We start from the raw sequence: 24781 nt of genomic DNA on the forward strand, positions 1-24781 counted from the left end.
AAAGTTTATTATAAGATCAGACATGTAAATAAGGAAAATGGGACTTCTCCACCACTAACCAAGCTTCATGGGAAGCTATGGTGAGGGTGCTGGAGGGGACACAAGTAGTTCTCAAAGAAAGAATTAAAGATTTAAAAAATGTTAGTAATAATAACGAACACATATAGAGCTCACTCTGACCAGTCACTGTAAATAAATATTTTTTAATATATTAACTCATCTAATGATCACAACAACCCTATGAGGTAGGTATTATTAATAGTCCCATTTAAAAAAATAGTCTCATTTTATACATCAGACAAGTGAGATGGATGTGGGTTGGGTCACTGTTATTACTCACCCAAAGAAGTGATGCACAAATAATTAATATACAAAGGTACTATTCATTGATCTGTATTCATTATATCATAGTTTCTATGACGTCTGTTACCTCACAGTTTCTGTGGATCAGAAGTTTGGGTTCTCTGCTTAGGGTCTCATGAGGTTGCAATCAAGGTGTCAACTGGGCTGGGTTGTCTTCTGGAGACTTGACTGGGGAAAAATCCACTTCCAAGTTCATTTAGGCAGTTGGCAGGATTAATTTTTCAGCAGCTGCAAGACTGAGGGCCTCTGCTTCCTGTTGGCTGAAGGCTGGAGGCTGCTCTCAGCTCCTGGAAGCTGCCTGCTGGCCGCAGAGTCACTCACATCATCAATTCAGCAAGGAGAATCTCAAGAGGGAGAGTGTTAACAAGGAGGCGTCCCATTTGTGTAATGCAGTCCGTGCAGTGTCAGCCCATCCCCTTTGCCATATTCCATTGATTAGAAGCAAGTCACAGGTTCTGCTCACACTCAGGGAGAGGGGATCACACAAGCGTATGAACACCATGAAGGGAGAATCATGAGAGGTCACTGTAGAGTCTGTCCATCACAAAAATAATAAAAGTGCCAGACGAGTGGTACAGATACCAGGTGCTACAGGAGCTCAGAAGAAATGTTCCTTCCAACAGATGTGCATGCTCCACATGCAGATGTGGTCTCACCATTGTGAGCTCATACCATTCAAATGATGCTCTCATTTCAATATGAGATGGTGAGAGATGGGTGCTACCATCAGTTCACAGGAAAACAGAGGTCTTGGGTCCTGACCCCTGCAGCGGGAGCCAGAGTACAAGCCTGGTTCAGGAGAGAGGCTATGACTATTGTCCAGGGGTCTGAGGGTCAGGCATCAGGTCACAGCTCTGGCGACGAGGAATGGAGGTCATGTTCAGGAGATGGCAGGTCTGAGGGGCCATCGGGCAGACCTAATGGGAGGCTGGACAGGTTGGGGGAAGGAGAGCCAGGAGGGTGAGGTGAGTCTGAGATGAGATGGCCCAGGGATGAACAGGTCAGAGCCGCTGAGGATGGCTGGACAAGTGACTCATTGATTCTTTCCTCTAAGTTGGGATAAATAGCCTCTAATTGCTCTGGAGCACTCCTAGAAACAAAAAATCCTTCAGTATATTCTGTTGACTCTTCCACTGTCCATGTAGCATGAAGATGCAAGTTAAAGGAACAGTGGAACTCCTTGACCTTGAGAAAGCCCCCACACACATCTAGGTTGATGTGGGTTTGTGTGTGGAAGCACAGGTAGGAAGGGAGATGGGATAGCTCATACCTGTTCAGTAGGTCACCGGCATCCTAGGAGAGAGAAAGAGTGAGAGTCACCATCAGTTCTCAGGTTCCTGTTCCCTCCAAGTCCCCTCTCCACCCCACTAGTGGATGGCACTCGGGACTGCCACCTTGAGGACTGGAGGGGTGCACCCCTTCTGTGTACCCACTCTGCTGCAGCAGCATTGGGCAGCCTTGGACAGGCCACCACCACATGTCACAGAGAAGTCTCTTCTTACACCTCCCAGAGGGATACTACGGGTAGGCTGCCCACTATTTGGGGAGAATTCCAGGCTTTGGAAGGCACCCACGCACCTTCAGCAGGCTGGTGTCCAGTTTCTTGGCCATCCCCTCCGGATCAGTGACCAGGCTGCTGAACTGAAGTAATGCCCTGGAGATGCCAGGGCTTCTGGACAGCTCTGCTGACACATCCCTCCGCTGGTCTGGCCGCTGCTGAGCGGGGGCATCCAGCTGTCTTCTGGTTTGGGGTTGCTGCTCCAGCTCAGCCTCTAGCCTGTGGGTCCCATGGTCTGCCTGAAACTCCAGAAAAGGAATTCTGTAAGATCTGATGTCAGAAGGCTCCGCCTAGCCCTCCGCCTCTGAGCATTGAGTGAGAATGCTGATTTCTCAGTCCTCCTCCCTTCGAAACATTGACTCTACCTGTCATGGGTGTTAAAGAGGCAGCCATGTTCTTCAAAAATGCCGGGACACCGTCTCCCCACCTAACACCCTTGTGAACATCCACACATGCATGTTACACACACCCCCAAACCGCCCCCCCCCCCACACACACGCACAGACTCTGCTTTATCCTCCCACTGCCTTTTAACCCTCTCGGGTCATAACGTGAGGAGAGACCCCACACTGAAGTGAGCAAGAGAGATAGAAGGGTAGATGGTCAGAGACAAAGAAACCTACGGTTTACGGAGTAATTTTCAATTGATAGTCTGCTTGTCTCTGATTCTTGCCTTGAACCAGGTGGAGCAGGACTGGCTTTCATTGATCATATAAACCACATGAAGTTCAGAGCGTTTGACTTGCCCCGGGCCACTCAGCCAACAAACCCCAAGACAGAGCCCAGCACCCATGTTTCCAGCCTCCAGGCACTCCCCTTGCAGCAGGCTGCTCCAGACAGACAGATGGCCAGACTGGAGTCCTTCCTGAGACTCTAAGAAACCCACCTGCATTTCCTGCAGTATCTCCTCCTGAATTCTGAGCTGTCTGCGCCTCCTGATCCTGCGGTTGAGTCGTTTCTAGGGAGACAGACATGCTTGATGATGAGACCACGGGGGAGAGTGATGCCCACGGAACACATTGGGGGAGTGGTGGGTGTCCTGATCCCAGGATGAGGCTAAAGGAAAATTCTGCCTAAAAAGAGGCAGCTTTCTATGTGTCATCCTTGGGGGAAGAAATACAAGAGTTTATTTAATGGATAATGATGGTGAAAAGAGGTAGTTTGGGTTTTTTTAAGCCTTAACTATACAGGAATAACAGATAGTAACAGAATCTTTTCTACTCTGACTTCAGGGTGTTTTTCTCCCAACACCTAAAAGTTTTGTGCTGATCACTGGCAACTCTTACTACTTCTCATTAACAAGTGAAGCCAATCTAGTGAGAACTGACTTAGGAGATGCAAAGCCTCTGGTACCACTCCCCCACCCTGGCTGGGATGGACAAGAATCCTCTCTTAGAGGTAAACCTGTAGCCCAGGAAGGCATGGGACCTCTCTCTAAATCTTAAATCAGTGTCTGGATGGGTCATTGTGTCCAGGAAACTAAGGATATAATGAATGATTTCAGTTTCTAAAAAATTTACTTTCAGGTTTTTGAAAAACTATGTAGGAGGCAAAAATAAACAAAGCTGATACAGATATCAACACAGGCCTTTAATCACTCAAAATGGAAGAAAGGTACAGGGTGGGGGTGACAGCGAAAGATTCTGGAAACAATCTCCTTGTCATCCCTTTTTAGACTGGTGACAAAATGTATTTGCCCTGCTAAATAAAAGGGCGTACAAAGCTTTAGCAATAAAACAGTATGGTGCTGGGGCAAGAACATTTAGAAAATGAAAGAAGAGAGAGCTCAGGGAGAGACCCATGTTTACAAAAGACTTTAAAAAGAAAAACTACAAAGAAATGAGTCACAGGTATGAAATGTACAGTGTGGAGGGATATAGTCAGTAACTGTGTCATATCTTTGTATAGTGACATACTGTAACTAGACTTGTCCTGGCGATCATTTTGAAATGTATAAAAATATTGAATCACTATGTTGTGTAAGCAGAGAAGGCAATGGCACCCCACTCCAGTCCTCTTGCCTGGAAAATCCCACGGACAGAGGAGCCTGGTGGGCTGCAGTCCATGGGGTCGCTAAGAGTCGGACAAGACTGAGCGACTTCACTTTCACTTTTCACTTTCATGCATTGGAGAAGGAAATGGCAACCCACTCCAGTGTTCTTGCCTGGAGAATCCCAGGGACGGGGGAGCCTGGTGGGCTGCCGTCTCTGGGGTCTCACAGAGTCGGACACGACCGAAGCGACTTAGCAGCAGCAGCATGTTGTGTAAGAGGAACTAACATATTATTGCAGGTCAATTGTACTTTCAAAATGAACAAACAGAAGAAAGAAATCAGATTTGTGGTTATCAGAGGTAGAGAATAGGAAGAGGGTGAATTGGATAAAGACAGTCAAAAGGTACAAGCTTCTAGTTATAAGATAAATAAGTACTAGAGATGGATGTGCAACACGATAAATATAATCAACACCGCTGTATGTTATATATGAAAGTGGTTAAGAGAGTAAATCCTAAGAGTTCTGATCACAAGAAAGTTTTTTTTTAATTCCTTTAATTTCATGTCTATAAGAGATCATGGATGTTCACCAAACTTACTGTAATAATCATTTTGTTATGAATATACATCAAATCATTACATTGTACATCTTAAACTTTTATACTACTGTTTGTCAATCATATCTCAATATAACTGAAAGAAAAGAAAAGAAAAAGTAGTATATAGATCAGTAAGAGAGGAGACAAAATCTGTAGGAGATGGTGTTGAGAAACTGGCTTACAACAACAGAGAAAAATAAAGCCATATGCTTATCCAGAACTCTAGATGGATTAAAGACAGCATGAAAGGAAAACTATAAAGTTAATAGAACATAATATTAAAGAATAAATTTGTGGCCTGGGGGTAAGGAAAATTTGGCTTAAATAAAATCCCCAAAGCACAAACCGTGAGACAATGATTTAATTTGATGACCTTAAAAATTAAATATTTCTGTTCAATAACAACACTATGGAGAAAACTAACAGAGAAATGATGGACTAGGAGATAATATCTGCAATGTCTAAAACCAACAAGAGACTTATTATATACAGGACATCAGAGGAAAGCCTAGGGACCTCCCTGGCAGCCCAGTGGTTGAGATTCAATGCTTTCACTGCCGTGGGTCTGGATTCAATCCCTGGTTGGTGAACTAAGATCCCACAAGTTGCACAGTGCAGCCATAAATACATAAATAAATAAATAAAAGGAAAGCCTAGAAATAAATAAGAAGACAGGAAACCAAAAGAAAAGTTGGGAAAGAATATGAACAATTAATTTACAGAAGAAGGGATGCCCAAACTCATCAGTGATTAGAGAGATGGAAATTAATACAAAGGAATATTACTTGACCCTTATCAGATTAATAAAAAATTAGACAACGGATAACACCTGGGGAAGGTGGGGTGTACGTGGGTGTGAGAACCACACTGCGGGCTGGTGAGAGGTGGACTAGCACAGCATTCTGTTGAGGATCTTGGCCACCGAGGTGTGCTTACCTCTATGATCCGGTGGTCCCGTTTCTGGGTAAAAATCCCAGAGAATTCCTCACTCAGGTTCTCAGATACTGTGTATGCTACAGCACTGTTCGTGGTAACAGAGTTGGAATCACGTAGAGTCCGTTCCTGTGAAATGGATGGGTAAAATGAGGAAGGCGTCTGCTCTGGAACACTGGGCAGCTATCAGAAACAATGGACCGTGTGACCCACAAAACGTGACCTGATCTCAAATCATGGTAGAATGGAAAGCAAGAAGTAGAGACTTCCTGGTGGTCCAGTGGTTAAGACTCCACGCTTCCACCACAGAGGGCATAGGTTCAATATCTGCTCAGGAGTTAAGATCCCACAAGGGGCCCAGTTGAGGGGGAAAAAAGAAATAGATGAGTCCCATCATGTAATTTTGTTAATTCAATATATAAACACACAGTGCAGCGATGTGTGTTTTGCAAACTGTCTACAAATGAAAATATAACAAACACTAAGCAGTTACCCATGGAGGAGAGAGGAACAGTGATTAAATTAAATGGAACAAACAAAACAAATACGGGATTTGTGGACTAAAGGTAGAAAGTGAAAGTCGCTCAGTTGTGTCCAACTCTTTGTGATCCCATGGACTATACAGTCCATGGAATTCTCCAGGCCAGAATACTGTACAGACCATGGGAGTCTCCAGGCCATAATACTGGAGTGGGCAGCTATTCCCTTCTCCAGGAGATCTTCCCAACCCAGGCATCAAACCCATTGGGGGTGGATCCTTTACCAACTGAGCCACAAGGGAAGCCCAGACTAAAGATAAGAGTGTGCAATTAACTGAAGAGTGTGTGTTTCACTAAATAAATCTGTTTCAACTCAGGTGAAAAAAAAATGGAGGAGAGGGGATTTCGTTGTTGTTGGCTGTTCATGGGGGATATTTCTTTCTTTTTTTTCCCTGTCATTTTGCTTCACTTCCTCTTTGGAAAAGAAGTGTCCTGCATCACTGGAGACGTACAGGTAGAGGCTGGGGTTGGATAAGATGACTTTGAAAGTTCTTTCTGGCCCTGAGATTCAGAAGATAGAACCAAAGTCAAAGGGCTGTGGGTGAGACATCAGCAAGGACATTCAAGGAAACAACAAGTAAGCAGAAGAGGCAGTGATGTCACTAGGAATTTATTAAAAATTTGTCACGTCATGGGTGTTACCTGCATGCATTTCCCCGCAGAGAAGGAATAAAACAGAAGGAAGGGCATGTGAATTTTACTCAGGGGCCTCGCTGGTGAAGGTGGAGGCTCAGGTGGGGTGGAGAATTGTGTAAGTATGAACATTCAGGTCTCACAAAGTTGAAACAAGCAAATAACCTTCACCGTGTTACCCCTTCCATTTACTCTCTCTGGTGTCACAACTACATTTCTTGAAGGAGTAGGCGGTTCTCACTGTCTTCACATCCTCGTGCCCTTTTGCTTCCCAGCATCTGCCTTTGCTTCTTATCACTCTTTGGAAACTGCTCTCTCCAAGGTCACCAGTGAACTCCAGGAAAGAGACTTCAGAGGTGCCTTCTTCTCAGGCTCCTCTTCTTTGATGTGATTCTCCCCACCCCATTCTACCCACCTCCCACACCCTGTCCTTCCTTGACCATTGCGAGGTTGTTTCTTTAACCCGTTTCTTTTGCTGAACTATGTCAGGCTTCAGATTTTATCATAATTTCCTGAAAGATGTTTGTCCTAACAGTCAATCCTATTTCTAGCTGAGACCTAAGTATCTCCCACTGCTCTATTGGCAGTTCAAGCTCAGTCTGGAGTAATCAAACTCAGCCTGGAATAATCAAACTCAGTCTGGAGTAATCAAACTTATCTTCCTATTCCCCACCCTCTTTCACAATCCACTACTCTTGACTGCCATATTTCTGTCCTTGGACCCACTATTCTGCCTGTCATCCAACTTGAAATCTTAGTCATGTTTTGTCTTTTATCTGTTTTACTCCTGTCTGCAAAAGAGTTTCTTATTCAAAGATAAGTCCAAACTCCTTAACCCAATATCCAAGATCCCCCTCTCCCCAATAACCCAATTATGTTTTCTGTGTTCCCTTTCCCTACTTTCTCCCTTTTCTTCACAGGAGCCAAATGGAGTTGCTTGTGGTTTCCCGAACACGCCCCATATAGCCACACCTCTCTTTTACTTCCCTCTGCCAGAAATGCTATCTGTTTCTGCCTGTCAAAGTCAGGCCTGTTCCTGAGATCTGGTTCAAAACATCACAGTCCTGTCTTCTGGAGTAGCTTTAATGAAGAGTTTATAGTCAACTATGAACATTGGGTAAATAAAAAAGGAAGCAAAGATAGCAGCAATAAAGATAAATGCATGAAATAATCAAAGATAATTCAGATCTATCATTTATGGTATTCAAAATGAATAAGGTAAAGTCCTTTTTAAAAACAAATATTTATTCATCCAGTTTTGCAGTAAGATAATATTTAGTGTGTGCATATTATGTGAATAAGGTACTCATTAAAATTAAAAAGCAAAATTCTACTAACTTTTATCTTACTAAAATATTCCTCAGGGAGTTTGAGAGAAAAAAGACAAATTGAAAGATAAGCAATGGTTCAAGATCTGTTTTGAATTAATAAATGCTTTTTTTAAAGTCTGTGATCCTAAAATGTGATTTCACAATAAAAAAATTTTGACCAAAAAGGGCAGTAAGTAGTGATGAAACATGAGAACCTAGCAACATTGAAAATCCTCTCAAATGACTTACTAACAACATGCATCAAACAAAAAGTGGTTAGAAGGCAAAAAGTTACCTTTCCCTATACAGTCACCAAAAAAACAAAAAGACCAATTTTCAAAAAACATGCTCCTTACAGAACAAGTCCCAAAATATAGATAAGAAAGGTATAGTCTATTATATTTTATGAAGAAAAATGGTGTTGATGACTAAACCTGACAATGTCCACATGATCATACATATAGAAAATGTCAGGAAATTAAGTTAAAGGATATATGAATTCAGCAAAGACTCTCATTTGGATCTACAATGTACCAATTGCCAAAAAAATTACTCTTATAAAATATATGCTGCTGCTGCTGCTAAGTTGCTTCAGTCGTGTCCGACTCTGTGCGACCCCATAGACGGCAGCCCACCAGGCTCTGGTGTCCCTGGGATTCTCCAGGCAAGAACACTGGAGTGGGTTGCCATTTCCTTTTCCAATGCATGAAAGTGAAAAGTGAAAGTGAAGTCGCTCCGTTGTGTCCGACCCTCAGCGACCCCTTGGACTGCAGCCTACCAGGCTCCTCTGTCCATGGGATTTTCCAGGCAAGAGAACTGGAGTGGCTACTCTCAATATGAGATTTAAATTAAGAAGTGTAACATCTGATTCACCGACATAAAGGAAAACACTTAGTGATATTAATATATCCCGCTATTGGTCAAGACCATGTAGGCCCATAAAAGTAATAATTCTTAATGTAGGCAACAAATTTAGTGTGATACCAATTAAACTTTCATGGACTTCTCCATCATGCTTAGAAGCATTGCATAAGAAAACCCTTCTGAAAAGACAGCAAGAATATCAGGGACAAAAATTACTATTTGGTGAAGATGCTACTACATTTAAAAATAAATCAAAAAGCAGTAAGTATCAAAACTGCATAATAACTTTCGAACAGAAAACACTAAATCCCTAGTTTCAAAAATCAAGTTGGTGCTCCATGCCGCATTCCAGTCCCACTCAGTTTCACTCACAGATAGATTCACTTTTCCAAACTTGACCTACCACAGCTTCACTCTTTTCAAACCTTTCACATCCCCACCTCTAACCACACAGCTGGTGTTCTTTCTCAAATATTCAGTTCAGTTCAGTTCAGTGGCTCAAATCACAACACGTGAGTCTCCTCCCAAACTGCAAGACTCCCTCCCCTTGCAGATGCCTTCTTTCGTTCCCCACTGTTTCAATGGAAAGAGTGTGCCCCCTCCCAGCCCAGCATCCACTTCTTTGCCAACGCCCATCTAACTAGATGGCTCAGCATCATTCATTGTACTCTGCAGTCACTTCTTTCTTAGCGTCTGGAACACCACTTCCCTAGCTTTTCTGAAGCCTTGCTAGTGGCTCAGTCCAAGTCTCCCTTATGGGTCCCCCTCCATCTTACGTCTAAGTGATGGCCTTTCTCAGGACCTTGCCCTGGAAACTCTTTTCTCCCTAGACTCTCTCCTGGGGATATTGCAGCAATTCCCTTAGTTTTAAATATGATCTTTTAAAATTTATTTTATTTACTTTCATTTGTTTTTTTGACTGCTCTGCGTGACTTGTGGGATTTTAGTTCCCTGACCAGGGAGGGTTAGGATGGAGTCCTAACCACTGCACTGCCAGGGAATTCCCTTAAACATTATCTTTATTTTGATGGCACACTGTCCTAGGTTCTGGGAATACTACCTCAGACTCTCTTTGGAGATTCAGATTTCTTAGCCAGCTGCATATCTAAGATCCTGCTTTGATGTGTCTCAACTTGGACTCGACTTGTCTTAAATGAAACTTGATGTTTTGTTCAAACCTGTTCTCCTCAGCCCTTATCTTTCCATCATCCATCTAGTTTCTCACCCTAGAAACTCATGAAGTCATCTTTTGATTCCCTTCATTCCCTCACCCCATTTCTAATCTGTCAGTAGATGCTGTCAATTCACACTGTAATTATAAACTCTTCAAGTACAACAAGACTTTTCCAGATCTGGGGCTCCCCAATCTGAATCTCCTCCTGCCCAGTCTTCCCACTGGCCACCTTCTCTTTTCCCTGGTCTCAGCACCAGTGCCACCTCCTCCGTGAGGCCCTCACTGACCGCATGGGTCACCCATTACTCTCCATCTGTTTGTTTTCTTCCTAGATCATACAAGACTTGTCATTTGTTTGATTTCTTGCCTGTCTTTCTTTGGAAAATCCCTGGCAGGAGGGATGGCATCTGACTTGTTCAGCATTGTATTCCTAGCATGCATGGTAGTTACTGATACACTGCAGGAACTTACTCAAGTCTTTCTTAAACAAATATTGCTCTTTATTTACTTCAGGTTCCCTGTCATAATTTAAAGGTAGACTTGAGGACAGAGATTATGAATCATCTTTATAGTTCCAACAATGCCTGGCATGACATCATACGCAAAGCACAGACCTGAATAAATCATTGAGTGAGTGAATCGATTTTCCCATGTATTCACTGGCCCATCAGCAGGTGGGAGGCCTCCCTCTGCCCTCCTGTGATCCCCCACACTTAGAGGGGATGATTTAAGAACTAGAGAACTTGGCCTCTTTGGTTTTCTGAGTTATTTCTCTCTCTTCCCATAGTCACCCTTGATCTGGACTCCTCACTTTCTCATTCTGTTTCAAAATGTGTTCAAAAAGTCAAGAATCTAAAAGAAAGCTTTGGAAATTCATCCTTCATTATTGATAGAAAGACACCATGGTGAAAATATGTCAATTTTCCATCCAATCAAATGGAAACTAAATTGGGAGTGGGAGAGGGGGAAGATTGGTTTGAAAAATGCTAAAGCTAATTGGCAAAATAGGCATATATAAATATCCACAAAAATTCTGAAAAATAAGAATATTCTGACAGTTCTAAGACCTACCTGACACTAAAATACATTGAAAAAGGACAGTTTAAAAAATGGTTTTACACCCAGGCAGAAATAGAATAGAATAGAGTCAAGAAAATATGCAAGTCTATACGCACCATGGCATATTACAAAGTTGGGATTCAAATCAGTGGGGGACTATGGGTTATTCAGTAATAAATGATGACAGGAAAACTGATTATAATTTGGAAGCTATCTTATTATTTCATCAAAATATATCTTGGATATTCTAAGTTCTTTAAAATAAATGTTGAAGGATACTCGTTGCAACATTTCTTGTGATCTCAAAACAAAACAGTAATGTATAGATAACTCAATACCAGCCAATTTATGGTACATTCATAGAGCTGAACACCATGCAGTTGTTGAATTCATAAGATCTAAAGGTACTGGTGGGAAAATGAAATAATGTCCAAGATGTATTTTTAAATGATAAAAATAAGTCACAGAAATATATGTAGAGAATCCTTATATGTCTGTGTTTTAGACAGTGTGTTCACACACACACAATTTTTTGAAAGATTTATACACAAAAATCTAACAATGGTTACTTCTAGGTGCCGAGAATAGGGGAAAACAGGAAGAAAGATTTTTAGTTTTGACTTTATACATTACAGTGTTATCTGAATGTACCACTTTGATGATAAAAGTTTTTAAAAATAAGATAAAAATAGTTACTGTAGGAAGGAAGGGAAAAAAGACAAAGGAAGAAGGAAAAGAGAGAATCATGTACTAATTTCCAAGTTTCAATATATTTACAGGATAATTGGTAACATATGTAAATATGGCTCAGTGGTGAAGAATTCCCCTGCCAAGCAGGAGATGTAAGTTTGATCCCTGGGTTGGGAAGATCTCCTGGAAAAGGAAATGGCAACCCACTCCCGTGTTCTTGCCTGGGTAATCCCATGGACAGAGGAGCCTGGAGAGCTACAGTCCATGGGGTTGGAAAAAAGTCGGACTATGACTTAGCGAATAAACATCAACAAAACCTGATTATGTTTCTGGCCAATATCCTAGTACTATCAATCAAGGGAACCATATAGTCTTAATATTAAAAGGGTTTTGCCTTATTTAGTCCAGCTCCTTCATACTACAGATGAGAAGTGTGAGGAGGTCATGCCTCCTGGGAATCTGATGTCACGTGACAGTGTCTCCTCTCACTGAGGATTCATTGTATTAATACATTGAAACTTTAACATCAGTAGCAAAATATACACAGGGAAATGAAGACAAAGGTCTAAAACAGGATGAAGCAAAAGAAACAAAGACAAGTGTCAGTTATTGAACCTCTATGACATGCCTGGGATCAAGGACAGGGAGTAGAAAGGAGTAACTCGGGGAGGTGGTGGTAGGGGGATAGCGACGATGACCTTGCATTACCTTGTAGTGGCTGATGGCATTTTCAATGGGCAGTTCACAGTGAGACTTGTGTTCAGGGGTCACCCGGCATTCCATGCACAGAAGACGTCTGCTCTCCTCACAGAACCAGTATGCCTTCTTCTGGGGGCTGTCACAGGTATAGCCGGCCCCCAGGACCCCCTCGGAACAGGGCTTCCGGCAGAGGGGGCAGCTGCGGACTCCTGAGGCCGAGGCCTTCTCCAGGTGCTGGGCCAGGCAGGCCCGGCAGAAGAGGTGGCCGCAGTCGGTGCGCACTGCCTCCTTCAGGCACTCCTGGCAGATGGGGCAGATGCCCTCTTCCTGGCGGTCCTCCCGCAGGGAGCCCATGGCCTCCACCGCACGCTGCCAGCGTCCTGTCTACTAGGGCCTTCTTCCCCACAGGAACTTCGGACGGCCTGCCACCCTTGACAGTCCAGCTAAGGAGGAGGCAGCCCTGGAGAGGCTCAGAAGACACAACTCAGCCCTCCAATTTCAAGCAACCGCCTGCTCTTCATCAACAGAGCGTAGCATGAACCACAGAAATCACCGTTCTGCAACAAGTTCCAGAAATATGTCATCTTTCACATTACTCTCTGGTTTCCTAGTCTTTACTAGACATAAAATCACTCTTTTCATACACCTGGAGGAAGTAGGTGATTCAAAGACCATGTTTCCTCTTCAGAATTTTCTGTGAATATTTTTACAGCTCAAAGTTAAGAGGCCAGAATGTCCCTGTCAGAAGCCAGAGCTTCGTAAACTTCAAAGTTGAAAGTCTCTGATTTGCCCTCAGTTGAGAGAAGCTGCAGGAACTGGTCGAGAACCACACTGCGATACTTGAAGGCTCGTGGTCACACTCTAAGAGTTTAGCTACTGCTGTCAATTATGACTTGACATTTGCATCAGCACCTCTGTCAGCATCTCTGTCAACCAGCATCTCTTTCGGGGTTATACAAATTCCACAATCAAAGGGACAGAGAAGAAGAAAAGGACAGAGAAAAGTCCAGAGACCTTTTCCCTTCTTTTCAAACCACCTCCAAAGACCCAAGGAAGAAAGTACTCTCCTGTCCCTATGTCCCTTAAAACACTGCGTTCAACTCTCATCCCCTCATCCCCAAGCCTCTTGTCTAGTCCTCCTCCAGAAAAGCTCCTCTGGTATCCTACCTCAGTTTCTCCCGTGGCGATTTCAGGTCGTGTCTCACGGTCCAGATCTGGAGAGATGGCCAGCAGGCGACTGGCTCTTTTTAAATCATGCGAATTATATATGCTCACGTGTTAGTAAAAATGGGGGAAAGGTGATGAGGCCCATCCTCCCTACAGCTGCGTGACTAACCGAGGGGTGAGATGGACTTTGGTTGGTGAAAGGTGTGGCTTGTTTGCACATAGGAAGGAGGAAAGTCTTGGTGCCTCCGACGTGAATACGACACGAAGCCAGTCAGGACACAGAATGATCCCAGAGCCCAGCTGATACCTCGGGATCCAGGTGTGGTCGGTGTCGGTGACACAGAACCATGGCATCTGCTCGTGATACCGGAATGCCCGGTGCCCACCCACTTCTAGTCAGGCTGGCCTCAGCACTCACCCTGGGGGAGCCCATGGGGAATAACACTAATAAGAGTTGCCAGTTGAGGCCTTTTTTTTTTTTTTTTTTTGCCACCCTGTGAGATTTGTGGGATCTTGGCTCCCCAACCAAGCACTGAACCCAGGTCCTTGGCAGTGAAAGTGTGGAGTCCTAACCACTAGACCTCTAGGGAATTCCTGAGGCTTTGTTAAAAGGTCCAACATTCTTGTTCAAATCTCACTCCATACTATCCTTCCTCAATCCCACTTGGCCACTGTCTGCTGTGGGGTTCTTATTAAAAAGTCACTTTCCCAGGCTTCCTAGGTGGCTCAGTGGTAAAGATCTGCCTGCCAATGCAGGAGACATGGGTTCAGTCCCCAATCCAGGAGGATCCCACATGCCATGGAGCAACTAAGCCCGTGTGCCCCATCTATGAAGCCAGTGCTGTAGAGCCTGGGAGCTGCAACTAGAAAGCCCATGTGCTACAACTACTGAAGCCTGTGTGTCTAGAGCCTATGCTCCACAAGAGCAGCCACCACAGCGATAAGCCCTAGCACGGCAGCGAGAAGTAGCCCCCACTCAGAGCAACTAGGGTAAAGCCTGCAGAGCAATGAAGACCCAGCACAGCCAAAAATAAATAAATAATAGATAAAAATTATTGTTTAAAAAAAGTTACTTTCACCATAGTCAGAGTTACTTGGCCTTTTAATCAAAGGCAATGGCTCCCTCAAATCTCAGGGTGACAGATGGAATGAGCATCTTACACACTCCCTACCACCACCTCCTGAGCGTGATGCCCCAGAGCCAGATAAAAATACCTGTGTGTGGAGCTCTGGCTGTCCACTTTCTCCCTCTGCCTTGCTGTCCTCCACAGAGCCAATTCCCCCGATTTGTTACAGATGAGCCACGGAGTCTTGTGAATGAAGCTCATGGGCTCTTCCCCACCCTACCTTGCAATCCTGCTGTTGTCCTGGGTGATTTCAAGGACGATGTAGTTGACCATCAGGCCTGAGGCCCTTAAGCTCCTTGACTTGCTCACATCCAGTGACGTTTCCTTTTGGGGACCACGTTGGTAACCATTCTCTGGTCCTTGTCAGAACAGCCTTTACCACCCAAAGTCACAAATCCAGGCATTAGACTTGGCTTACATCTCTCTCCCAAGCTTCTTACTACATCATCTGGTCATCAATTTCTAATTCTTGACCCCTCCACATTCCTAATTTGTCACGTCTCATGAGATAATATGAGAAAGGAAAATGAGGAGAGATTAAGTAACCTGCTGAGTCCATAGACTGGTAAACAGGGAGTTGGGATTTAGATCTGGGTGTCTGTCATTTTAGCCCATGGGCTTCTTCACCACAAAATGTCATCTTTTTACACTTTTCCTTGTCCTTACAAAAAGATCAATAAAGTCTTAATAAATGGAAAGATGAATTGTCAGATAGATTGATAATTATCTGACTTGGGAAGTTAGTGGTTGGGAGGATCCCTTGGAGAAGGGAATGGCAACCCATTCCAGTATTCTTGCCTGGAGAATTCCATGGACAGAAGAGCCTGGAAGACTACAGTCCATAGGATTGCAAAGAGTCAGACATGAGTTAGTGACTAAATGACAACAACAAAGATATCTATTTAAACAATTACATGTAAAGAAGAAAAAAAATCTCTGGCTAGAATGAAAAAAATTTTAACTACCCCAAAGATCTGGATTATGGTCCTAATTCTGAGATTCGGAGCTTCACTGCCAAGACAGCCACAGTCTCAGCCTCCTTCCCAGGAAAGCTGGGAATGGATTCTGGATAGATAGATGAAAAATAGCACTTTGTGCCACTTTGGTTTACTGATCATATGGTAACTTCTTCTACAGTTATTCAGGTACTTTTCTTGATTTTCCTACAAGCTTATTGAGCAACTTGACGGTAGAGACACACTTAATGCCAACTTAAGAATAATTCAAATATAGAAGTCATAGAAGAATAGACAAATAAATTCAATCATATTTTAAAAGATCTGAGTGTGTGGGGGGGCGGGAATTGCGAAAGAATGTCAAGAGACAAGTGACAAAATGAAAATGTAAAACGAAAACATACTTAGAATTATCATCAAAATCAAAGGGTTACGACTTCTCTGGTGGTCCAGTGGTCGAGAATCTGCCTTGCGATGGGATACGGGTTCCCTCCCTGGTTAGGTAACTAAAATCCCACATGTGGCAGGGCAACTAAACCCATGAGCCACAGCTACCGAGCCCGTGCTCCACAACTAGAGAAAGCCTGCAAGCCCCAGTGAAGACCCAGGGCAGCTAAAAATAAAATAAAATAAAAATGGTAGTTTATAAAAAAAAATCAAAGGATTAATTCCCTTAATGCATAGATAACTCACACACACAAAAATTAACAAGTATGAAACTGGACAGAGGAAATACACAGACACTTCATAAGAAAAAAAGTCTCTAAAACATGTGAAAAGATGCTCAATCTCTCTCCCATGAAGAAAAGGCACATTAAAATGGAGAACTGGGGTTGGAAAGGGACTCTTCTTTACGTTCCCATTGTACCTTTTAAATTGGGAACCAAGTAAGAATATCAGAGTCAGACACGACTGAGCGACTGAACTGAACTGAAGAATATCACCTGGGTTTCCCCTGTGGCTCAATGGTAAAGAACCTGCCTGCCGATGCAGGAGATGCAGGTTCCATCCCTGGGTTGGGAGGATCCCTTGGAGAAGGGAATGGCAACCCATTCCAGTATTCTTGCCTGGAGAATCCATGGACAGAAGAGCCTGGAAGACTACAGTCCATAGGGTTGCAAAGAGTCAGACATGAGTTAGTGACTAAATGACAACAACAAGGATATCATCTATTTAAACAATTACATTTAAAGAAGAAGAAAAGTCTCTGGCTAAAATGAAAGAAATTTAAACTACCCCAAAGATCTGGATTATGGTCCTAATTCTGAGATTTGGAGCTTCATGTTCCAAGACAGCCACAATCTCAGCCTCCTTCTCAGGAAAGTGGATCAAATGTCACATCTGGGAATGGAGATGCTTCAGAAATTACAAACCAGTGCACAATGGTTAGGGGTGATTACTATTTCCCTGCCTCACAGACTATTCAGCCTAGTTCCTTGCATATAGAGAGCCATTTGAATGAGTGATCTTGTCTAATTTCACCTACTTTAAAATATTGGAGCCAGGGGCCCAGTGATTTGCATCTCTTCCCTCTCCTTTGGTCTGGCTCTGCTCTGACACTTTCCAGCGGAGAAGCCCCTTACCTCTTCTTGTAGCTGCTTCAAATTCTTAGAATCAGTTTAAACTTAGTTCATGTCCCAGTTTCCTGCATGAAACCTTCCTAACTACTCAATCTTCATCGTTCCAGGGCCTCCACTTACAGCTGGGCAGGGTGTGCACTGTACAAGAACACTTGGGAGATGGGATGAGTCAGCAAGGAGACCCAGCCCACAGTCTACTTACAGAGCCGTGAACCTCGGCATCCCATAGCAGCATTGCCCCCGATGAAGGGGAGGGGACATTCTAACTTGTACAAAGGTTTCAAAGGGGCTGGCAGGTCTATATGCATCACTCTTTTTCCTGAATCACCTCCTAATTTCTTTTAAAATTATCTTTAAAATTATCTTTAATTAAAAATTATCTTTTGGCCACTGATCAGGGATCTAACCTGTGCCCCTGCATTGACAGCACCAAGTCTTAACACTGGACCACTGGAGAAGTCCTTGTTGTTGTTTAGTAACTAAGTCTCTTTGAGACCCCATGGACTGTAGCCCACTAGGCTCCTCTGTCCGTAGGATTTCCCAGGCAAGAGTACTGGAGTGGGTTGCTATTTCCTTCTCCAGGGAATCTTTCCTACCCAGGGATTGAACTCATGTCTCTGGCACTGGTAGGTGGATTCTTTACTGCTGAGCCACCAGGGAAGCCTAGAGAAGTCCCTGAGCCATCTCCTAATTTATGTCTCGAGGAAGACATATCTTTTGATGCCTAGCCCACTGATGGGTATCTTAAGCCAGTCTTTCAAGGCTCCAACTAAATCCTAAGAATGTTTTGTCAGTCCATATCCAAACTGATGACTCTGAAACATGAGAGCATCAGCAGTCCCTTCCTTGAAATTCTCACCTCTGCTGCCTCCTGGGTTTCCTTTCACCTCTCTGACCATGCATTACAGGGGATCAACTGCATCCTAGCACAATGAGGTGGAGCTGCATGGACTTTGAAGGCAGAGGGGCCAGATTCCCATCTCTGCTCCACCACTTTGCAGCTGCGAACCTTAAGAAGGTCCAGTAAGCTCCCTGAGCTCCACTGCCATCCAGATCTTTATCTACGGTCTTGATGTACTTACCAAGTTAAAATTCCTGTGCATCCTTGTATGTCTCATCACCATCTCAACTTCAATTCTGAATTATTCTTATCTGGATTGTTTGCCACCTTACCCAGAACAGGGCTTCCCTGGTGGCTCAGACAGTAAAAAATCTGCCCGCACTGTGGGAGACCTGGGTTAGATCCCTGGGTGGGGAAGATCCCCTGGAGAAGGAAATGGCAACCCATTCCAGTGTTCTTGCCTGGAGAATTCCATGGACAGAGGACCTGGTGGGCTAAAATCCATGGGGTCGCAAAGGGTCAGACACGACTGAGCGACTTTACTTCACTTCATTGGGCAGTAGGTGGCGCTGTCTCCCAAGACACGACGCACCTTATTTTCATCTCTGGGAGGCAGAATGACTCAGGGCCCTGGGACTTTTCATTTTAAAATGAGTTTCATACCTGGCCTTGTAATTCCTCAAAGCAAGACATACCTGGCTGTGGAAAGTTAGCTCTGATATATGCACATTCAGGAAGAGGGAGGGAAGAAGGAGAAGGGGGCATAAAACTATATAAGAGGAAGAGGGGTATAGCCCAGGAGAGACAGCCTGCAGAGGAGCAAAAGGCAGGGACCAAGGAAGAAAGTGCCAGTGAAAGATATCCGACAGCAGAAATAGCCAAGAATTTTAAAATGCAGAATGTCTAATGCTGAACCTTAATCTATCTGCTCCACGATTATGAAAAAGGAAGGGAGGGGAATAGGAGCTCAAGACTGGAGACTCAGAAAAAAAGGAGAATTCAGCAGAGGCCTTAGGAGCTGCTAGTGAAAGTAACATGTTCTGGGACCTCCTGGATTCTACCCAGAGGCATGGAGGAAACAGCCTGAAATGTACTGAGGCTATTAGTCATTCACCAGGTTGATAGAGTCCTTATTTTGAGTCCTATAGAAAGACTTCTCCTGAGAAGCACAGCCAGATGGAACTGTATGAATGCTTTGGTTGTTGAGGTGGCAGAAGGGGCTGAATCCACCCTGCATGGAAGGTGTACAAGTGACTGACTGACCATCGGTACTTGGTTGGACACACCTGTTTTCAACAAAAGGATGAAACTATACGATAAACAAAATAGGGGAATTTATGAACTTCCAAACTCACTGAGGCTTGAAGAAGAAAGAAAAGGAGCCAGGAAGAGCAGAGATTGACATTAGGTGAGATGGAAAGTCAGGGGCAGATGGATGTGAGACCCCAGTAGAGAGACTTCAGAGACAATCTTGCTGCAGTGGCAGGGTGCACAGAGGAGGATCCTGAAGCTCCTTACCTGCTCTGGCCCTTTCCAGTGCTCTGGGACAGGCCCTAGCTACGCGTTTAACAGGGCCACGCTCTTCTGTAAAATTTGCAAAAGTAATATATTTTTAACCATAGGTAAGATTGCTGTCTCTTTCCTGGTATCAGGTGACTTTGGGGTGTGCGATCTAGCTAAGGATGAGTTAAGTTGGGCTTCCATTGTTCAGGTTTGTTAAGATTCATCAGTTATTGCTTAATAAGTTCATGAGTTATTGCTGGGTGTCCTCCATGTAGAAATGGCTTCCAGGAACACCTTTACCACTCACTGAGACAGCTCCCCTGACATCAGAGACTAAAGTGCAGGGTCAGAGAATATGTCATGACACATGTCCTGTGACATATGGTACCAGACATCTGTGGACAGGGGAGTCAATAAATCCCTTCTACATCCCTAGATGTAGAAAATTGTAAGTATAGGATTTAGTTTCACTGAGGTCTAGTCAAAATGGAAGTGCTTTTCTTCAGGAATATATTTAGCAATGTAACATATGAATATGTATACATGACAAAATAAAATTATTTTTAACATATTTCTACATGAAATCAATTGAAGTTATTCTGACATCAAAAAGCAATTTAGAAGAAAAAAATTCAGATCAAACCAAAATCAATAAGTGATGGGAAGAGATGAATTTTAAATAGAAGTAAAGAATAGAGTCCTAGGTTTTTTGACACTCAGTTGGCAAAGAATAAACCTATAAACATATTACATTTTTAAAACTTTATTTTATTTTTTAGTTGTCCTTTCTTACTGACTTGGTATGAAATATTGGCATCTAGAATCTTAGAATTCACAATACCTTTTTAGAACAAGGAATTAGCAATAAACAGGTCAGTGACCTTTAGCAATTTAAAGAGCTATTTAAGATTAATCACTGGAGTGTTCTGAAATCTTAGAGCTCACAGAAGAAACTCTTAACAGAAGTTTCCCCAAAGTTAATGAACTAAAAGTTGGCATATTATTATCAATAATGATTGTGAAACTGAAATAAATTTTTCTTAACTTTCAATTTAAAAAATTACTAACCAAGCTAGAGGAAACACCAAATTGCAACCACTGGGTGTTGTTTCACTGGGGACTTCAAAGAGTTCCGGGACCACAGCTCTTTATATCTCAGCGCAGAAAGGAATTCAGAGAGAGGCAAAGTAATAGATAAGAAGTGATTATTAAAATAGGAAGCTTGTGAGGTTTACAAGCGGACAGGTGAGAACGGACGAGAAATACAATGCCCTAAGAGATTCCTGGGCTACAGTTTTATAATCAAAAGAAAAGTGGGGAAGGGGAAAACTTCTTTGTCTTTCTTGAATAGACATCATGCTTCCATCATCAGCTCCTCCTCCAGGTTGAGTGGGGGAGTTTTCTTGTCCCTATGTGGTCAAGCTGGTCCACAGATTATTGTTTTTTCTGTGTGTAGAGAACATGTCTCAGGGATCTTTAACTTCCTGAGCTCATTGGGCAGGATGTGGGCCTCATGCCACCATTTTAGGGGCATGTCTCCAGTGCTTCTGTCGCATGGTTTTGTTGCTAAACAAGCCTGCTTGGCTTTGTGGCTAAGCACACCTTCTTTCTTGAGTAATCATTAACTTGCAGGGATCTCATATTTTTTCTACTTACAGTCCCCTAGTAAGATTAACTATTTAATCACCTTCTTTGTCCCTTTACTCTGTCCCTATCAAAATGACTAATTAGCACCAGAGAAAATGTATTACAAAGTTGTCAAATGAAGGAGACAAAAGTATAGAGAAGGGGCGAGGCTTTCTGAGGGGCTGAATCTCTCTTCGTCTCGTGTTGGCCTCTGAGGGGGCTTTGTGGCAGCTATGCAGGCTCCAGCCGACCCCTCCAGAGAGGTGGGTTGTGCAGGAGGCCAAGGTGGCCAGCATGGCCAGGTGTGGGCACAGGCAGTGGTGTTGCCCCTCCTGGGTGAGGGCAAGGCCAAGAACCCACATCTGAGCCAGAAGACCCTGGGTCCATACGCATCAGTCCACCTTGAGAGTGCCTGTTCCTGTCTTCCCTAGAGGCAGAGATCACCTGCCAGTCCCTGGTTCCTCATGAGGAGCCTCATCTGAAAGGCCACTCAGAAGAAACTGTGGCAGCTTCCCAGTTGTGAGATGGACTGCGGAAGATGCCCGGCTTTTTCTGAATTTCCTTCACTTCCTTTCTTGGCCACCTTTTCCTGGTAGTGGGGACCATTCATTGCCTTGAGCCCCTGTTTGCCCCTGAAGTCTCTACCAGGAAAAGGGGGCTGAGGCCTTCTGTTCCATGTCAGGCAACGCTTCCTTTCCTAAGGCATTGCTTCCTGCAGTAGATGCCACTTCATTGTTGAAGCCTACTGGTTTTTTGCCTATACCAGCTCTTGAGTGCTTGGGGCCCACCTATTTCCTTGTTGCTGGAGGAGGGAGATGATTAAATGATTGTGATTGCAAATAAAACTGAGCAACTAAAAAAAAAAAACAGTATAAAAATACAGGGAAAATATAGTGGTGACCAGTTATTTTAAAATATTTGAATTTTTTGATGTTTATGCCAACTTTTTAAACCTTGTAATTTGTTGCCATTGCTTTTTTCTCATTCTAAGTAAATATTCACTTTGATTTCTAATGTTATATCTGTAATTTTGTGTCCTTTTTCTTGAAAAGGCCCCAAGAATGTGTGAGCTTCAGGCTCCACAAACCTAACGCCCCACCCCCTCCTCCACCCCCATCCTCCACCAACCCAATCCCCCAACCCTCCCCATCCCTGCCTGCTATGAGGTTTTTTTTTCTGGGGTGGGGGGCAGTGATGGTCTGAGGTTGGTGGGCGCCGGTTTCCATCAGGAAGCCGTAAAGGAGATCTGAACAGTGAAAGAAGTTGCCCGGGAGCACTGCTGCAAGGCTCCGCGGACGGAGTGACAGGTGAGATGGCACGTCCGCGCCCTGGCCAGAGTGCCCGACGGCCAGTCCACTCAGAAGTCCCTGCGGCAAGTTCAGAACCGTCACCGGGGCGGGGCCGAGGCTCCACGTGCTCAGGTGGGTTGGGTTCCTCTCCTTGCAGCGATTCCAGAATTCCAGAAGCAAGGCGTGGACCTCGCGATTTGCAGAAAACCTTCACCAACAGGCAACTGAGCCCTCAAGTGTTTCCAACCATCTCTCAGGGATTTTTTTGGGGGGGTGGAGGGAAGGGGGGGTAGCTTTCCTGGTCAAACATGTGCTTTGGAATTAAAAAAAAAAAAAATCCACCTCAACTGAGACAATATTATCAGAATTAACCACCAAATCGGTTGCTTTTTAAAAAACGCTGTCGCTCATTCTCAGGTCGGGGCGTGTGCGCGCCGCGCGCCCCGGCTCATTCCAGAGCGCGCTCACCGGCGGTCCTCGGCCCAGTCACCCTAACGGTGCCCAACGGCCCCCCGAGCTGCCCCACTGGCCACTCCCTGCCCAGCAGCTCCTCCGCTCACTCCGCGGGTTGCCGCGGCCAGCACCCAACTACCCCTTTCACATCACCCCCGGGTGGTCTGAGTCCCCGCGCGGCCTGCTCCTGGCTCTTCCTGACCCTGCGGATTTCGGGGTGCCGGCGTGGGTGCCCCACTTCGGTCCTCCGCTCCTCCGACCTCTTGCCGAGGAGTCATCTCCATTTTGCCCGTGGAGAAACCGAAGGCTCTCAAAGGCGGACCCCGAAGACTCCTGAGAGTGGTGATCAAAAGCATGTACTGTTAGTGACTCACCGTGGGAGGATTAACACTTAAATTTCCTACAACAGACGCAGCCTCAGAAAACCGGCCTCGGAACTTTCTCCCCTACAGGACCCTCAGTCCTTCCAGACGGCCCTATGCCGACCCATTTAGCAAGCGCTCTGGGCACACAGCTCACCCCAAACCAAGGAATGAAAAAACTTTGTTTAGAAGTGAGGCCTGCAGAAACCTTAGGCTACAAACTTTAAATGCATCATTCTCTCAGAGTTTTCTGTTTGGCTGCTCTTCTGCCTCTAGAGCTGGCTGCAGCTCCAATCTCCTTGTCACATCCTGGTCTGCAAACTGAGACCTATCAGGGGCCCTTATGCCGTATGCTGTGCAACTCCTTATGTTGCACTGAAGCTAGAATCCTCACAGCCACCATGAAAGCTCGTGCTTTCCAGGCACCAACCTGACAATGTGCAGGAACAGGCTTTTTGTTTCTGAGCCTAGTAAGGAGGGCCGCTCTGACTCCAGCTCTTTTTGGAATATTAGGTGTGCAGGATGCAAGATTCTATTTCAGCTCTGGGAGTAAAAGGGCAATGTGTGTGTGCACCAGCAAGAAAAGCCCATATAGACTTTATTACTAATGGGAAAAGGAAAAAAAGAGGAAAATACATTTTCTGAAAGCTAAGGTTCAGAGAAGAGCAAACTACTGCAAAAACTGAGGCCTGAATCAGAAAGTTTTCTGCTCTTATTAGTGGACTGAGTAACTCAGACTTCTTCCAGGTGAAGATAACTGAAAAAGCTGGATAAAATATTTTTCAGGTATCTTAAAAATTCAGAGGGCCAGTAAAGAATGGCTGGGCCAAAGTTTGCGAAAGGAATCTGTGGATCTGAGCCCAGAACTTAAAAGTTGCTTCTGTCTGGGAACATTTGCTGATCCTGCATGTTGCTGAGATCCCACCCAGACAACATTTTTGACAGCCTTTAAAGGCTTACAGAACTAGAAATAGAGTCCCCAAGCCCCCAAAATATCAAGTGTTGCATTTGTTTAAGGTGACTCTAGGCTGCAGCGTCAAAAAAAAAAAAAAATCCTTCTGGGAAGAAGCTCACATAATCCTAGGCTTTGAATTATTTCTACAAATATGTCTTCAAATATATCTAGCACACAGGCAAAAATAACCAGGCACCAGAGGAACAAGAAACCCCACCAGTAAGGAAAGCAGGGACGACAGAATTAGATTCACAAGGATTTCAGACACTGCCATTATTGGCAGAGGCTAACGACTTTGTATATGCTGTGTTCAAGGAGATACAAGCCAGACTTGAAAGATCTGGCAGAGAACCAGGAATTTTAGTAAGTGGCATAGCAGATGTTAAAAAAAAATAACTTTAGCCTGAGAGAGTCACGGGTACTGAAGTTATGAAGTCATGGAAACTCAAGTGTCGTACTCTTGTTGGTCTGTTTGAAGATCACACAGATTTGGAGACAGTAGTTCCTG

At 44.2% G+C, this 24781-nt stretch overlaps 1 protein-coding gene across 1 annotated transcript; it reads right to left on the bottom strand.

Moving 5' to 3' along the window:
- Positions 1-183: 183 nt before the first annotated feature.
- TRIM40 (tripartite motif containing 40) lies at positions 184-13624 on the bottom strand (the record flags this gene model as incomplete). The annotated part of the gene is given in 5 exon segments (NM_001103306.1): positions 184-1152; positions 1634-1656; positions 1942-2160; positions 12424-12971; positions 13582-13624. Coding segments are annotated over 4 exon segments (645 nt in total), but the record flags the coding sequence as incomplete, so codon positions are not given.
- Positions 13625-24781: the final 11157 nt, after the last annotated feature.

Source organism: Bos taurus, chromosome 23 (assembly GCF_002263795.3).
Source record: "Bos taurus isolate L1 Dominette 01449 registration number 42190680 breed Hereford chromosome 23, ARS-UCD2.0, whole genome shotgun sequence".
NCBI classification, from domain to species: Eukaryota; Metazoa; Chordata; class Mammalia; order Artiodactyla; family Bovidae; genus Bos; species Bos taurus.